We start from the raw sequence: 16851 nt of genomic DNA, 5'->3' as shown, positions 1-16851 counted from the left end.
ATCGGCAGACCTTATAGTTGGAATCCTTTTTTTTTTTTTGTTCTTTTTTTCGGAGCTGGGGACCGAACCCAGGGCCTTGCGCTTCCTAGGTAAGCGCTCTACCACTGAGCTAAATCCCCAGCCCCTATAGTTTGAATCCTTAACCCCAGGTCTTGTCTCCACTCATGGCTTCTTGAGGCCACAGGTCCACAGTCACACTGTCGTCAAGGCCTTATCTAGTGTCACTCTTTGGCCACACAAATTCTCATCCTGTTCTTCTGCCCCTATATTTCTCCAGAATGTAACCTTGATCTCCCTCCCCAGCTGTCCCACCCTTCTCTGCTGCTCACAGCCATGTCATCTTGGGTGAAGTCCAGTATAACTTTTCCCCCTCCATGAGCCCTATCATTCCCGGCCGGGATCTCCTGCTGGGTTCTCCCCAACTCCCGTCTCTATCTTGCTGAGCCTTCGGGGCAGCTCACACCCATAGCCCAGCAACCCCGTCTTCTGTGGGAGTTTTGATTGCGCAGGGCTGCCCTCTGCCCACCCTTCCCCGGCAACATGCGTTCTTCTCCCACCCGGTCCACGCGAGCATTCTTGCGTCCCGCAGCTCCAGAACCAGGAGTCGGTGCGCGCGCTGCTGAAGCGCACCGAGGCGGAGCTGAGCATGCGCGTGTCGGAGGCGGCGCGGCGGCAGGAGGACCCGCTGCAGCGGCAGCGCACCCTGGTGGAAGAGGAGCGTTTGCGTTACCTCAACGACGAGGAGCTCATTACACAGCAGCTCAAGTGAGGCTGGGCCCCAGCGTGTAGGGGTGGGGTGTGGGGTTGGGTGGGGAGAGGATCCGAGAGGTGTCTGCGGAGAAGTGGGAACGATGCGGCCCGGGTGAACCAGCCTGACTCATGGGAGGTGTAGCTCTTTTATTTTGGAATCACAGATGACGTTTGTTTGTCTGAAGTCTGATTTCACCCTCCAATGTGGCCTGATTTCAATATGACCCACAAACCTTTGGCCATCTGGCATAATTCCTGATTTCTTCTTCTTCTTTTTTTTTAATCCTGGCTTGGTGCCTCTGTCATGGTATTGCTTCCTGTGGCCTGAAGCATACTCTCATAACGCCAGCCGTCTGTTTCCCTCTACCCTGTGCCTGCGTTCCTTCTGACCTAAGACCAAGGCAGCTTCACCCTTAAGCAAGAAGGTGGAGGGGCAGGGGTGTTGTCACTTGCCCAGGTGGTTCCTGACACATTACCACCCTGATCCCTTCCCTCCTCAGCACAGAGAAGCTAGGCTCTAGTAGTCTTGAAGGAGGAGGAACAGAACAACCGAACCCTGCTCAGACACGGGAGGGTTAACAGAAGACAGTCTGATCCAGATTTAGCAAATGGCTGTCTGGCCACAATTCCATTGTCTGGCACCTGTGAAGGGAGATGCTGCTGTTTTTCCCTGTCCATTCAGGAAGCTGCACCATCATCTAACCACAGCCTTTTCTCCTGACTTGCTTGGGCTGAGGCAAAGGCCCCTCCCCTTCTTGTAGTCCTTTTTAGTGACACAGGGCAATAAGGGGATCCAGAGAGAGCTCCAGAATCTAGGGGCTATGCGATCAAGGTAGCTGCCACCCCCCACCCTCACCCCCACCTCTGTACTGAGATTGCTTTGCAGTTCTTTCAGAAACAGCTGAAGGCTTGGTTGAGCTAAGCGACTTGGGACCAGGGAGCCAAGAAAGCTGCTTTATGGTGCGACCCTACTAAGTCGTATTTAGAGCCCTTACCAGGGTCTCTCTGGGGAGGTCACACCTGGGTGCCCAGGTAAACCTGGTTATGCATTTTGGCAATGTTTAAGGTAAGGAGTCCAGCGACCCCACGCTGTTGGAACACAGTAACGAGCCATCTCACGTGGAAATGAGCCAGCAGCAATAACTCCAGCCCACCAATCATGTCTGGGTGGGATGACGTAGTGACAGCCACCACAGGTCTTGAAGCAGACCCGCGGCTGCCAGGCTCTGATCCAGGGATTCTGTTTCCTCCGCTTCCCTGTCTTTTCCTTGTCAATTTCCATTTTGCGTATAGGAGCTGGGCCAGGATTTTCAAAAGGAGTTAGTCTGAGACATTAAAGAGAAATTAAAGGGGAGAGAGGGAGCCTTCAAAGCACTGGGCAAAAGAGATAAAAGGACTGATTTATGCTCTGGACTTCATGACTGTCTGGTCCCTGGCTTCCTGGGGACCTCAGTTCTCCAGGAACACAAAGAATTCTTGCCCCATCCATCACATCCATTACTTGAGAACCCAGGAACTGCTGGTGGGATTCTTCAGCCTGGCACCTGTTTCTTTTGAGTCAGACAGCGACTGAGCCCTATGTTGGTTCAGGTCTAGCCTTCAAGACCCGTCACCCATCTCCTGCCCTAACCACCTGGCAATAGTCCTGCAGCCCCTAGGTGCTCCCTCCAAACCCCCGTTCCTTCTCCTTTGTTCCTTTCTCTTTTCTGGCATCCTGTTGGCAGTTGAGCCTGGGTTTTTGGTTTTATTCCTGCTGGGCAGACTCACCTGACCGTCTAGCCAAAGCCTTGGACTCTCTGAATGGTTATGGTCCCCTGATTGAAGCCTGGAGTCTGTCTGCTGATCCAGAGCTAGCTGTGAGAAAGGGCTGGTTGATTGTTTTTGTTTGTTTGTTTGTTTGTTCTTTCCCCATGTGGTAGAGTGAGGCTGGGTGGGACAGCAGGTAGGTGACATCCTTCAGTTTGGAAGTGAGATGCGGCAGCGCCCATGGCCGTAGTCCCACACGAGTGGAAAACACCACGCCACGGAACAGTCGTGTGAACCGATTCGCCTCAGAGCTTCTGCCACCCCGCTTTTGAAGGCCAAACCTCAGTTAGGGTTCCTTATTTATTTAAGGCAGATGCTGGAGCGAAACACTCCCAAGTCCTTTAATGGTTCTAAAGTAAAAGACTTTAAGCTGGGTGTGGTGCTGTGAGCCTGTAATGCTAGCGCTCGGGAGGAGGGCAGAAGTGTCTTTAGTCAGGCCATCCTCAGATATCGTCAGCCAGCCTGGGATACGTTGAGAGGCTACCGCAAAAATAATTAAGGGTGCTAGAGAGACGGCTCAGGAGTTAAGAACACTTATTGCAGGGTTGGGGATTTAGCTCAGTGGTAGAGCGCTTGTCCAGCAATCACAAGGCCCTGGGTTCGGTCCCCAGCTCCGGAAAAAAACAAACAAACAAACAAAAAAAACCCACTTATTGCTATTGTAGGAAAAACAAAAAAAAAAAAATCCAGATTAGTTCCCAGCACCCACATGGTGGCTCACAGCCACCTCCATCCAGTTCAGAGGTTCTAATGTGTGAGCTTCTGTCCCCTGCAGGAACCAGGTTGGCACATGGTACCTATACACCCAGGCAAAATACTTAGACACCTAAAGTTCAAAAAAATACATCATTTTTAAAAACATTTTAAATATTCATTTATTGTATATGAGTACAGTGTTGCTGTCGTCAGCCACACCAGAAGAGGGCATCAGATCCCATTGCAGATGGTTGTGAGCCACCATGTGGTTGCTGGGAATTGAACTCAGTCCCTCTGGAAGAGCAGGCAGTGCTCTTAACCTCTGAGCCGTCTCTCCAGCCCTAAGTACATCATTCTTTTTTTTTTTTTCTTGGAGCTGGGGACCGAACCCAGGGCCTTGCGCTTGCTAGGCAAGCGCTCTACCACTGAGCTAAATCCCCAACCCCGTAAGTACATCATTCTTAAAAAAACATGATAGGCCCTTCTTTCTTAGAAAACACTGTAGATGGTTTGCAGTGCAGATCCGGCCTGGCCGAGGTTCTGCCATGTTCAACATAAACCTCCAGAGTCACCCAGGTCATGGTTCTTCATGGGCAACCAGAAAGAAACGAGCATAGAGGGCGCTTGCATGGCAGGTCTTTGCGGGCTAGATCCAGAAGTGTGCCCTTTCCGTCCCTGCTTTACTGTGCAGGCCTCAGGTGAGAGGCCACGTCACCCCCACCCCTACTCCCAACCCCCTTTTCCTAGACAGGGTTTCTCTGTGTAGCCCCGGCTGTCCTGGAACTCACTCTGTACACCAGCCTGGCCTCCAACTCAGAGATCCACCTGCCTCTGCCTCTTGAATGCTGGGATCAAAGGTGGCCGCCCGCCGCTGCCTGGGCTGAAAGCCCACCTCTAATTGCAAGAAAAGCTGGGAAATGTAGTCTTTGAACCACCGTTTGTCTGTGTGTCAGCTGGGAGCAGTGTTCCCAGTGACAGGATTGTTTTAAGGTTACCTAAGGGAATGAATGTTCAGGCCTGACTGTCAGGTGCCAGCCCAATGAACAGGATACTTAATGCAGAGTTGTTCTCTTACCAGAAGTGCTGAATCTCGGGATTTTGTCCTTGGCTCTGCCCTGGTCTGTCTTTTCATCTGCTGGTTGGCCGATGGTGTCTAAGGCATGCTCTCCTGATTGATAGATGGCACTGAACTTTAAAACAGAGCAGACATGTTGGATGGTAGAACAGATTCAAGTCATTTGCACGTGGGCTGTTGAAATCTAACAGATGGAGCTCACGAGCCCCGAGTGTGTGGGAGGGATGATCCTGACTTACCTTTAGGACTACGGCAACTTACCTGCCTGTGGCAAGTCTCTCTTTCACGTCTCCATCATACAATGTAAAATTATTTAATCTGGTGCTGGGAATCCAACTCAGGTCCTCTGAAGAGGCGGCGAGTGCTCTTAACTACTAAGCCAGCTCTCCAATCCCTCTCCCAGAATTTTGGAGACCAGGTTTCTCACTGACTCGTGAACTCCCAGGATTGGTCATCTCTGCTCAGTGCTGGGGTCGAAGTTATGCCCCATTGTGATCAACTTTTAGGTGGTTGCTGGGGATCTGAACTCAGGTTCTCAGGCTTGCCGGGCAAGCACTTGCCCTGCTAAGCCATCTCCTTGACCCTCCCTCCCATACACAAAGGGTGCCTTGGTTTGCTTTCCTTGGGCTGTTTGTTTTGAGACAACATCTCGCTGTGCCTCAGACTGGCCTTAAACTCGTGACCCTGTTCTCCCAGCCTCCCAAGTGCTGAGATTACAGGCTTGTGCCACTATGATCCGCCCCTGATTTTAGAAAGATGTGAAATCATAAATGTTTACAGTGGACCAGCTGAAAACCCGAGGTGGTTTGGGCCCCGGGAAGAGAGGCGCTGTGGCAGGATTTCTTTGACAAAGGCGATGGGCACGGCTATGCATAGCTGCCTCTAGACCCCTGTGAGACTCCGTATGGCCTCCGGGTTCTCCACTGTGTCTGGGGAAGAGTCTGAGGTTTCACGCTGAGGGGAAGAGATGAGTGCTGGTGCTACTGTAGATCAGAACCTGCGGAGGGGACTCCTTTAAGGAGCTCTCTGAAAGTCTCTTCTTTGAAATCTAGCTCTTTTTCCCCAGAACCATCTCCCCAGCCTACTGACTGGTGCTCAGACTGACAGGGGGCATCCACTTTCATGTGGACATGGAGCCTGGAGGGACGGCTTTTGATTGTGTGGTTTTGTTTTGTTTGAGTCGGGGTCTTACTAGGTAGCCCAGACTGGCCTCAATCTTTCAACAATCTTCCTGCCTCAGCTTTCCAAGTGCCTAGGATTACAGGAGCAAGCCATGACACCTGGCTATCACTTTTAATTCTGATCTGATCGGTGACATGATTTCTTTCCAGCTGCTCAATTTCAGGGGGCTAGGCTGGGGCCAGAGGGGCTGAGAAGGGTCTCTCTGTGCCTGCAGTGACCTGGAGAAGTCAGTGGAGAAGATCCAGAGGGATGTGGCCCATAACCACCGGCTGGTGCCTGGTCCTGAGTTGGAAGAGAAGGCTCTGGTGCTGAAACAGCTTGGGGAGACGCTGACGGAACTCAAGGGTGAGCCTGCCTTGGCAAGGGTGACCCTAAGGAGGTCCCTGCTGTGCTCCAGTTCCTCAGTTCCCCTGCCCAGCCAGCTGACACCCCCCCCGCCCTCTCAGCTCATTTCCCAGGCCTGCAGAGTAAGATGCGGGTAGTGCTGCGTGTAGAGGTGGAGGCAGTCAAGTTTCTGAAGGAGGAACCTCAACGCCTCGACGGGCTTCTCAAGCGCTGCCGGGTGGTCACTGACACGCTGGCCCAGATCCGAAGGTCATTGTCTCCTTGCTCTTTAGTTTCCCTTGGGGTTACACACTGGACCCAGAACCCACTTCCTGACTCCTTGGAGATCTCTGTGTGCCAGCTAGATATGTTCTTCAATTCCAACCCACGACCCCTGCATGCAGAAGGCTTGACTTTCCCTCACCTGCCTCTAGGCTCTCCCATCCCTCCTGCAAGATCCCAGAGCCTTCCTGCAGGTTCCCCTCCCTGGGCTACCACCTCTCATTAGCTGCTCCTTCCTCTCCCAACCCTAGGCAAGTGGATGAGGGTGTGTGGCCTCCCCCCAACAATCTCCTGAACCAGTCCCCCAAGAAGGTGGCAGCCGAAACAGACTTCAGCAAAGGCCTGGATTTTGAGATACCACCCCCGAGTCCTCCACTGAATCTCCACGAGCTGAGCGGGCCTGCGGAAGGCACCCCGCTTACCCCAAAAAGCGGCAACCCTACCAAAGGCCTGGATGCTCCGAGCAAGAGAAACATGGACAAAGCTGTGTCTGTCGAGGTGATGGGCCAGGGCGGGGCATGAGCTAGGCTCACAGTTTTTGCTGTCACTTGGAATGTCAGGTACTGAAGGGGCACACAGGCTCTTTTCCTTAGGATCAGAAGTCTGAGAGGTGTAATATTGGTGGCATGTACCCTTCTCAATAGAACATATGTTATAAAGCTATGATAACTACAGCAATGTGGAACTTGCATAAACACAAGCTAAGTGGTCAGGGAAACAGAACAGAATGTCCAGAAATAAACCTAATAATGTTGTATCTGATGGGAGTGGCCTCTCTAAGCTACAGGGACAGTGTGTAGCACCCAGTAGGAGGGGCCGAATCTCATAAAGTTCTCTTCTTGTTCTTAGCACAAGTGGGTGGGGAAGGGGCGGATCCCGGGAGCTCAGGGGCTCACAAGCCAGAGTCCTGACCCCAGCTCTGCCTCCCCTCTCAAGGCTGCAGAGAGAGACTGGGAAGAGAAGCGGGCCGCCCTGACCCAGTACAGCGCCAAGGACATCAACCGGCTGCTGGAGGAAACCCAAGCTGAGCTGCTCAAGGCTATCCCCGACCTGGACTGTGCCAGCAAGACCCACCCAGGCCCTACTCCCACTCCAGACCACAAGCCCCCTAAGGCACCCCATGGTCAGAAGGCTGCTCCCCGGACAGAGCCCAGTGGGAGAAGAGGATCAGGTATGGGGGTATCGGGCCCTGGAGTTGGACAGCCCCATCCTCAGAGCTTGGTTTAGGGGGGAAGCACTGGAAAGTGAGCAATTGTCATGGTAATCAGGCTGCCAGAGAATGGGGTGCTAACATTAGTAGTCACTGAAGGGATGGGACACAGAATGGCGGGTAAGCTGGGCTCCATCCAGTTTTCTCCTCTCTGCTGCTGAGGGGCTCATGCAGGGGACATGAGTACATCCAAGCCCACCCTGTCAGAGAGAGAGAGAGAGAGAGAGAGAGAGAGAGAGAGAGAGAGCGAGCGAGCGCCAGGCTGCTCTGAGAGCAGTATACTCCCAAGCCGTGATCTCCGAAGCCAGCTGGAGAGAACATCTGAAAGAGAGGCTACCATCATTGCTGCCAGCAACCCTGACCATGAAGAGTGCTTCAGGGCACTTGGGATTTTCTGTTCTTTCTTTTATTTATATGAGTACACTGTAGCTGTCTTTGGACACACCAGAAGGCATCAGACCCCATTACAGATGGTTGTGAGTCACCATGTGGTTGCAAGGATTTGAACTCGGGAACTCTGGAAGAGCAGTCGGTGCTCTAACCACTGAGCAATCTCTCCATCCCCATATATATATATATATATACATATATATATATGCATGCTTTGCCCTCGTGTGTGTGTGCACCACATGTGTGCCTGGTGCCTGAGCAGGCCTGAGAGTGTTAGCTCCCCTAGAAGTGGAGCTCCAAATGGCTGTGAGCCACCATGTGGGTGCTGGGAGTCAAACCTGGGTCTGGGAGAGCAGCCAATGCACTTAATTGCTGAGCCATCTCTTCAGCTGCTGGATTTTTTTTTTATTTAAAAGATTTTTAATTATCTTATTTGTTTGCACGTGTGCGTGCGTGTGTGTGTGTGTGTGTGTGTGTGTGTGAATGAAAGTGCATATGTGGCAGGGGACAACTTGTGGAAATTAATTTTCTCCTTCCGCTGTGGGATCACAGGATCCAATCCAGGTCATCGGGTTTGTATAGCCTGCCCCTCCAACCTCTGGGTCATTTCTACTGGCCGTGGGTAGAATTTAATGGTGGGACAGGCCTGGTATAGTCTTCAGGCGCTTCCCACGTGATGCCTTCTGAGTGTGGGTCCTAATGATTTTGCGGCAGTTGCAAAAGACAGTCATTCCCTCTTTACGAAGAGGGCAGACTTCAAATGGTTATATAATCTGTCCCAGGCCACATTTAATGTGTCCCTAGAACAAAGGGGCTAACTGCATCCTTCCTGAGCAGGGCGGGAGCTGTACAGTCTGAGAAGGGAGGAGAGTGCTTTCCACTTAGAAATGGGCAGGCTCTCCTCAGGCAGTGAGTGCCTTGGGGGGGAGGGGCATCATGGTGGCAAGCCCAGAGGAGGTGTGGCTTTGCCTGAACGGGGTCCTTGCTGGGTCTTCATACAGAGCCAGTCTGAGAGGTTGTGGACGGTGCTGAACTAGGAACTCGCACTATTTGGGTTGGTGGAAAGCCACAAGAGAATCAAAGGCAAGGGTGTTATGGTTTGACTGACCTTTCTGTGGGTTGCCATGGAAACCAGGCTGGAGGAAGGCAGGGTGGGAAGCAGGACGGGCTCCTCAAAGAAAGGAAGAAGCTCTGAGTGTGGTGGGGCTGGGGAGCAGCTGCAGCCATGAGACAGATTAGAACGACGCAGAGTCCCAGGCTTGAATATGCATGAACCTCGTGGGTGCTGAGGTGCCCATGCTTGGTCAGCAGCTCCGGGCAGAGGGCCTCTCAGGTGCCTCAATGTTCCTGGCTCACAGTCAGCACTGAGCAGCTGAGCGCTGTTGGAAGAAGAGGTGCTGGGCGAGCCAGTGGCAGGCGTGGGGAGATGGGAAAGAAATGGGTCCTGCCTTCCTCCGCGTCTCTGAGGACAGAAGCCTCTTGGTCCTTCCTGGAGGAATGAGCACTCGTGGACACTGTGGCGATGGGTTCCTGATCCCAGACCCCCACTGCTTGCAGATGAGCTCACAGTGCCCCGATACCGCACAGAGAAGCCCTCCAAGTCGCCCCCGCCACCCCCTCCCCGCCGGAGCTTCCCTTCCTCGCACGGCCTGACCACCACTCGCACCGGAGAAGTGGTGGTCACCAGTAAGAAAGACTCAGTCTTCATCAAGGTACAACTCTCGATTGGTGGGGTTCGGGGGACTTGAGAGGGAAGCTTGAGGACGGGAGTTGGCCAGCACAACCCAGCTTGACTTCCAGCCTGTGTGTGTTCTGATCCCACAGCAGGCCATGGCAGGGTCCGGGGTGGGTCTTCCTGGAGGGGTGTGGTGAGTCTGCTGGAGGGAGGGAAGGACCTGAGCTTGATAGGCGCCTGGCTTTACAGAAGGCTGAATCTGAGGAGCTGGAGATCCAGAAGCCTCAGGTGAAGCTGCGTCGCGCTGTGTCTGAGGTGGTCCGCCCCGCGTCCACACCGCCCATTATGGCCTCGGCCATCAAGGATGAAGACGATGAGGAACGCATCATTGCTGAGCTGGAGGTGGGTCAGGCTTGACTGAACGAGGCCCCAGCCAGGCCAGGTTATCTCACAAGCCTTGGCTAGCCCCAGGACTCGTTCTTATTAGCTTCCATTTCCTCTCCACTGTGAAGTGGAAAGAGAGCCTAAAACTCTCCCTGGTAGGTTGGAGCTTTCATTATAGATTCTCCCAGGGACCTCAAGACTCGCTATACTCTGAAAGGCCCAGACTTGCACATTCTTACCCAGACCCCAGGCAGTGTTGAGGACGGCTCGTGCTCCAAAACCCTCTTACCTCAGTACTCTGAGGCCAGAACCCTGGAGACCCTCGTGCTAAAGGGCCTAGCATTACTATGAGCCACCGTTCATAGGGTTCCCAGAAATCTCTGCTCTGTGCCGGAGTCCCTGGATATCAGGGGCCTTTGGTAGAGAGACTCGAGGTCCAGCAGGTCAGTGACAGTGGTGAGGTGCCAAAGGGTATGACACAGAAGCCCATGGCCATCCTGGACCATTCTCCCATAGGTGCCTAGGTACTCAGCTAGCACCTGGGTCCTCCAAACCCGCCCCTGCCTTCTGCTCCCCAGGTGTTTGAAAGAAGTTCAGTCTCTTCCCTCCCCCTCACGCCCCGCCGCCAGCCGATCCCCACCTTGCTGTCCCCCCAGGACTTGGGGTCCCCTGGGGGCTCAGCTCTGGGCTTCCCACGGAAGGTAATGGGCCTCCCTGCACCTCTCACGGCTCTCTCTGCCTGTTCCACCACAGCTTCCTTTCCGCATCTCTCACGCTAACCTGCCACCCACGCCACCCACGCCAGCCCCTCTGTCACGGCCCCAGCTTCACGCCCGTGGACTCACCCTCCTGCACACGCCAAGGGGGTGCACAACTGTCCCTCCCCAAGGTTTCCTGAGGGTCCTCCTTGGAGACTGCAACCTGGGTATTTGGTGTGACCCAGGAGTTCTCTTACAAGCCAGCTTCTGTCTGGCTCTTGGGCGTTTTGTTCCCATTAACAGCCTGAGTTTAGGCTGGATCCAAAGTCTGTGAGCTGTCTTGGGGCCAAGATTGGAATTTGGACCTTGTTCAGGAACTGACGTATGGTCCGGCTCAACTGACCTTGTCTCGAGAGCTTGCCTGATACCTGCCTTATATCCCCCGCTCTGCTGCACACGCCAGGGAAGGAGCCCTGCTTCTCCCACTGGAATCTATGCCTTGCACTGGGGAGTCAAGGACAGACCAGGGAGATGGCTTTCCTAAACCTCTCCCTGCCCTGTGACCTTTCTTGCCGCCGACGGCCGCGCCACCGTGGTCAGGGAGCTTGGAATGAGAGAAGCCATGGCCTTCCTTGGCTGCTGGTTTTCTCTTCAGCATCAAGATGTTCTTCTCTCTAACTTCAGCCCTTGCTGCTGTCCTGCTGCACTTATTCCCTTGTGGGAACATGGCGGGTGGGCCTGCTGTCTGCGCTCCAGGGGCCTGTGCTTGAGGAGGGGGGTGGAGAAAGGTCTGGGCATCTCTTCCTCTGCTCTGCCAGGTTGGGGTAAGAGGACCTCCGTTCTCAACTTCTCGTGCGTGCACACACGTCCCCTCCTCTTCCCTGTGTGGTTCTTCCCAGCCCACAGTGGGGTCCATGATGGCCACCAGCATTGCGGCCCAGCTTGAGGCCTGGTGGTCTTTGGTTACCTGGCAGGGGAGCAGACAGGGCATCAGATGGTGGACAGTGCTGTGTGCAGCCCCAGGAGTCTTCAGGGGAGGGACTGAGCAGTGTGAAAGGGACACTTCCTGACTGGCTTTGTCCTCAGCACCCAGCTCTGCTCCTTTCTGATTCTGAGGCTCAGTTATGAGGGGACCCAGCAGGCAAGGCCCTTTCCCTGGCTTCCCCTCTGCATCCTGAGATGCTGTCGGGCAGAGGAGCCTGTGGAACCGGGGCCCTCCCTGCCTTCCCTGTGTGCACCCCACTTCCAGGTAAGCAGTGGTGGCTGGGTGGTTTGCCTTGGGAGGTGGAGGAGGGGGTACTGAGCTTGTCTAGCAAAAAGAGCACTGGACTTGAACTCAGGCTATCTGGGTTCGAATCCTGGCTCTACTACTAACTGGCTGGCAAGGTGTGAGTTGCGAGCTACGCCTCACCTGTGAAGTGGGGACCGGGAGAGTGACAATTGTTTTATGAATTCCAGAAAGCATTGAAGATGAAGACATAGGCTATAATGTCTGACATGGGCTGGTACTTAGAGTTCAGGCAGAATTCACTCGGGTTCACAGGGCCTTGGCCAGAGTCAAAGCCAAGGTACTCACACAGAAATGGGTGCCTCGCTAGAGCATTACTCAAGGAACTGGCCACGGCCAAGCTCCACCCCTTCAAAGCTGAGTTCACTGGGGAAGGGCTCGCAGGAGTGAAACCAGGAGCCCAAGGTGAGGACGATGGCCCATCAATGAGGTGGAGACTGGGATTTGCTTGCTCTCTGCTCACGCAGCTGAAGCCTTGGTTATTTCATTCAGTTCAACCAGTAGCTTGTATTTGCTCAAATGATAGCAGACACTTAATAGATTCGTTGATTCGTCTAACTTGCCGCACAGCCCGATTACTGTTCTGTAGTGCCTGCGATGAAGCCCAAGATTTGCACTCAAGTTTAACCCCGGTAGTGGGGAAGGAACACACTCTTGTGCTTCTGTAGGAAGCAGGAGGCTACGGATTACGAGGGATGGAAAGACACCTGCACTCTAGGCTCAGCTTTGTCTCCAGTATTGGGTGACATCGTCAGGATGTTCCTTGACTCAGTTTCTCCATCTGGGAGAGGAAGGGAGTGGGCTCATCTGTCTCAGCCTCGTCCCAGCTCAGGATTCCTCCTGCAAGGGGTCACATTCTTCCTCGTTTTCTGTCCCTGCAGGCTGCCTCAGGGCCCAGGGTCTTCTGTGTCCCCCAGATCATCCTGACGGAATGCACTTCCAGCTCTCCCACTCTGCCACAGACCACCTTAGAGGAACTGGGTCCCCAGGCAGTCCCCACACCAAGACCCCGGACCCTGGCTGGCAGTGGGAAGACTTGGAATGGCCCACAGGCCTTGCTGGGACTAGCAACGGAAGTACTCTGGCCCAGGAGCAGCTCAGAGTCCGGAAAGGAACCAGCAGTTCTACAGAGCTCGCACAGTACAGAAGCCAGAGTTCTCTGTCTCCAGGGACCATCTCCGGATGAGACCCAGAAGACTTTTCCTGTTGAGACCCACCTGGAAGAGACCCCTCAGAACTCTGTATGTGACATTCGAGCTTGCAGTAGGGGACTGCGGGGCATCAGCTCAGGCTGCACAGAGCAGGATGCTGCCCTGCTACGGATGGACAGCCTGGAGGAGACACTCCAGGAACTAGAGACCACCCTGAGCGAGATGGGCGCCAAATCGACTATGCCGTGTCCAGGCAGCCCCCAATCCCTACGTCCCCACCCCCAGGTGGCTGCTACTCCCCTCCTCTCCCCTGCTGTCTTCCTGCTCCAGCCTCTGGGCTTGCAGAGTTGGGGAGCAGGGCCACAGGAGCACTGCCCACCTCCCTCATCCTATTGTCTATATTTCAGCCTACCATGCTCTGGGAGCCTTCGTCCAGGCCAAGGCCTATGGGCAGAGCCAGGGGCGGCCGGGAAGCCGGCCCACCCAGGACTCCGCTCTCCTGCTCAGGCATGAACCAAGGGGGCTCTGTCCCTATCTGCTCTCTGTAAGCCAGAGAATAAAGCTTTCTCCTCTTCTCCACCCCTTCCCCCCTTCCTGTCTCTGTCTCTTTCTGTCCCTGTCATTTCTCTGCTTGCGCCTCTGGGTTTCCCCCTGGGGAAGGGCTATACATGAGGGGGTAACTGTAGGAGGTAGATGTGTTCATCTCTGGAGGAGATTTCTCTTGTTACCGCCTACTCTGGGGGTGGGTGGGCCTAGGGATGCTCTCTTATTAGAGACCCCTGTCTCCTATTCCACCTGTGTCTCCTAGACCAGGATGGAATCCTTTGCTGGTAACTGAGGGGTCCTAGGGCCTTCCCTTAGAAGCAACTCCCTAGGAAGGTACCAGCTGCCCCTGCACCACTCAGGAAAAGTCATAAATGAGCTCTTAGCCAGGACAGGGCCTGTTCATCTACTGCAGGGAGGCCTTGAACCTGGACTCAGAGGGGACTTAAATCTTGGATGGTTACGTAGAGTCAGGGAGGGATCTCCAGGCCTCCAAGAACCTCCTTAAGGAGGTCCTAACCCCAGAGACCCCCTCCCCTGTGCTTAAAGTTCCACACAGGACTGTCCCACCCCAGCCCTGTCTCTCTTTCCACAGAGTGGTGGTGGCAGTGTGCCACCCATGAAGGTGGTGACTCCCGGAGCCTCTCGGCTGAAGGCGGCCCAGGGTCCAGCAGGCAGCCCTGATAAAGGCAAACACGGCAAGCAACGAACGGAATACATGAGGATCCAGGCCCAGCAGCAGGTGAGGGTGGGATACCAGGCACCCAGGCCCCTGGAGGGCTGTACACCAAGGCTCTGCTATATGCCGCTGTCTTAAGATAGTTCTGATCTTCTGATTCCCTCCATTTCTTTCCTCATCGCGGGCCTAGTGCTTTGGATCTGGTATATAGACACGAGTCTCTGGACTCACAGCCAGTCTCCTGCTCAGCGTTAGAGGAGCCTCACCCCCTTCCTTGCACAGGGCCTGTCCCTATACAGATTCACTTCCTGCCCCAGTGGTTGGGTCCCTTCTAAAGCCTGCCACACAGCCATCTTACCTCTGCCCCTGTGCAGCGCCCCCCCCCCCCCCGCTTTGCACAGTTTTTCAACTCTCAGTTCAGGAAGAAGCTTTCAGCAGGCACATTTCGGTGACGGGTCGGGGCGCACAGCCTACAACGCCCATCCAGTGTGCTCAGAATCCCGCAGACGTAACAACCCGCTTGGATTTGTAGGTTTGGAGTTGACAGAATTCACCCATGCTACTTAGAGCCCTGGAGCCTGCTCGTGAGATCTGCCGGGTCAGAGTAAAGGAGGGCCCTGGTGGTAACAGCTATTGAGAGCCCCTCAGTGCTCATGCTCAGTTCAAAACCTCTCCTGAGGAGCTCTTAGTGCCAGGCCCGCTTGGGGTCCCAGGTAGGCCTTGTTCTGTCCAGATAGAAATCCAAAGTTCTGGCGTATTAGGCTAGGGATGGCCCGGGATGGCCATGAGGGTCAGCTCATAGCAGGAGAGAGACTCCCCAGTCCTGTAGAGCGAATGACATTAGAGCTAAGACGGAGACTTAGCTTCCTTAAAACCCCTTCCACCGTAGGCCACAGATAGCCCTGGGCAAGACCTTGTCTACTTTCTGGCTGCTAGGGAGACAAGCATTCAATTGCCCCCCAGCTTTTCTTCCTCAGCCCCCACTTGTTCGTGGTCCCCAGACTCACCCAGTGAGACCCATTCCCCCAGTTCTTTTCTGTGACTGAAATGGGTAAGGACTTCTTGTCTGGGATGCTGGTGGTGGGGGTCCCCTCATTTCACGCCCAGAAAACCAGCTGATAGCCAATGGGGTATTTACTCGTGTCAGGCACATCCGGTGCCTGTTTCACAGCAGTCTGAGGTAGAACAGGTGAAGAGGCTGAGATGGGATGGGAATCTGACACCTGACAGACCTCTATCATGCATATGTCTGCTTCTGCCCAGGCAGGACCCCTTCCTATCCCCCACCCACCACTGCAGCTACACCTCCCTGTCCTTGCCCTGTCTTGTAACTCCCTCAAAATCCAGGCCCTGTTACCTGCTGTCCTGTGGGTCAGCTCCATACATTCCAGGCCTGACCCTTCTCCTCAGCCTTCCCTGCTTCCTACATGGCATAGCAAGGCCTCCAAGGACCATGCTAGCTCTTTCCTCTTCCTCCTGGGTACCGTGGCTGTTTAGAAAATTCCCCATATCTATGCCGCTGTGCAGCCCTTCCCTGGCTTGGTAAACCCCCTGCTCTCACATCAGCCCCTCCCCATCCTGGGTCCATTCTGAACCTCGAAAGCTCATATGAAACTTTGAGCTAGACAGAGCATCTTCTTGTACGCCCATGGTCCAAGAATGGTCTTCTGTGGAGGAAAGTCTACTGGAGACCTCTGTCCTCCCGCCTCAGGTCCTTGGATGCTGAGGTAGAATCCAAGGTTCCACAGCCTCGGGAAGGAGGAATAGGAATCTATGAGAGAGGGGAAGGGGACACCCACCCAGCCACCCTGCCAGCCAGATCGGGTGTCACAGCCAGGTCACCACATACCTGGCCTGCCTGGCCACTGAGTGAACTCACCTCCAGCCCCTCTCTGTCAGTGGTCCCAGCTCTTCCATCGTCACAGAGTGGCCCCAGGTGTAGGCCCCTAAGGAAGCACCACCCAGCCCCCAAACCCCACAGCTCCTGGACTCCACTGGGTCCTTCCTGCCCCTCCCAACCCAGGATGGACCCCATTCCCACCCCATTGTCCTTTGCCGTCCACTCCTCTCACATGTGCTGTGGCCAGGGTCTCTCTGCTTTCTGACAAAGTGAGACACGCTTCTTAGGAAAAAAAAATTTTTTTTTAAATAAAGAAAACAATAAAGGAATCGATGTGGGGAGGTTTGGCTCAGTGGAGGATTGCCTGTCTAGGAGGGGGAGAACCCTGGATTTGATCCCCTAGCACTGTAGAAAAACAAACAAACAAACAAACAAAAAAAAACCCAGAAAACAAAACCAATGCAGTGTCACTACCGAAATGTGTGGTCTCCTAAGGTCATCTGTAGCTGCCGTTTTCTCTTATCGGTTTTCTAAGACCTGTGAGGACTTTGTAAAATGCATCTCTGGTGAATGCTCACACATAGCAGATAAAAGTCTATGCCCACAAACCCTAGCTTGAATCTCGTCATGGCTGTCCAGCCTATACAGCTGGGTCTCCCTTAGGCTCCAGTCGGCGTGAACACATGCTCCGGCCACTGCATGTGTCCCTAAGACAAACTCTGACTCAGTTTCCCAGTCAGACCCTGGCTTAGATTCTGCCTCAGCAGCCTAAGTAGGTGGGATGAAAGGCCTGTGGCACAGTCCTGGCCTTGAAGCTCTGATACCAATGAGATTAAGAGAACTAGACATGGTGGGGAGCCTCTGAGAAGTGGTGGGGA

General features: G+C 54.2%; 1 protein-coding gene across 33 annotated transcripts in view; it reads left to right on the top strand.

Annotated features, from left to right (window-relative positions):
- Positions 1 to 16851, top strand: part of Srcin1 (SRC kinase signaling inhibitor 1) — a 67065-nt gene that overhangs the window by 43462 nt on the left and 6752 nt on the right. For 16 of the 33 annotated variants that reach the window (XM_063269719.1, XM_063269720.1, XM_063269708.1 and 13 more), the window contains 10 exons: positions 590 to 765; positions 5724 to 5854; positions 5956 to 6103; positions 6367 to 6613; positions 7052 to 7286; positions 9273 to 9427; positions 9640 to 9792; positions 10353 to 10475; positions 12642 to 13196; positions 14050 to 14196. In XM_063269719.1, coding sequence (XP_063125789.1) covers positions 590 to 765; positions 5724 to 5854; positions 5956 to 6103; positions 6367 to 6613; positions 7052 to 7286; positions 9273 to 9427; positions 9640 to 9792; positions 10353 to 10475; positions 12642 to 13196; positions 14050 to 14196 — 2070 coding nt within the window. 33 annotated transcript variants of the gene reach the window in all.

The sequence above is a fragment of the Rattus norvegicus genome, chromosome 10 (genome assembly GCF_036323735.1).
Source record: "Rattus norvegicus strain BN/NHsdMcwi chromosome 10, GRCr8, whole genome shotgun sequence".
NCBI lineage: Eukaryota > Metazoa > Chordata > Mammalia > Rodentia > Muridae > Rattus > Rattus norvegicus.
Note: the sequence above shows the minus strand (reverse complement) of the source record. Positions and strands in the feature narration are given on the sequence as shown.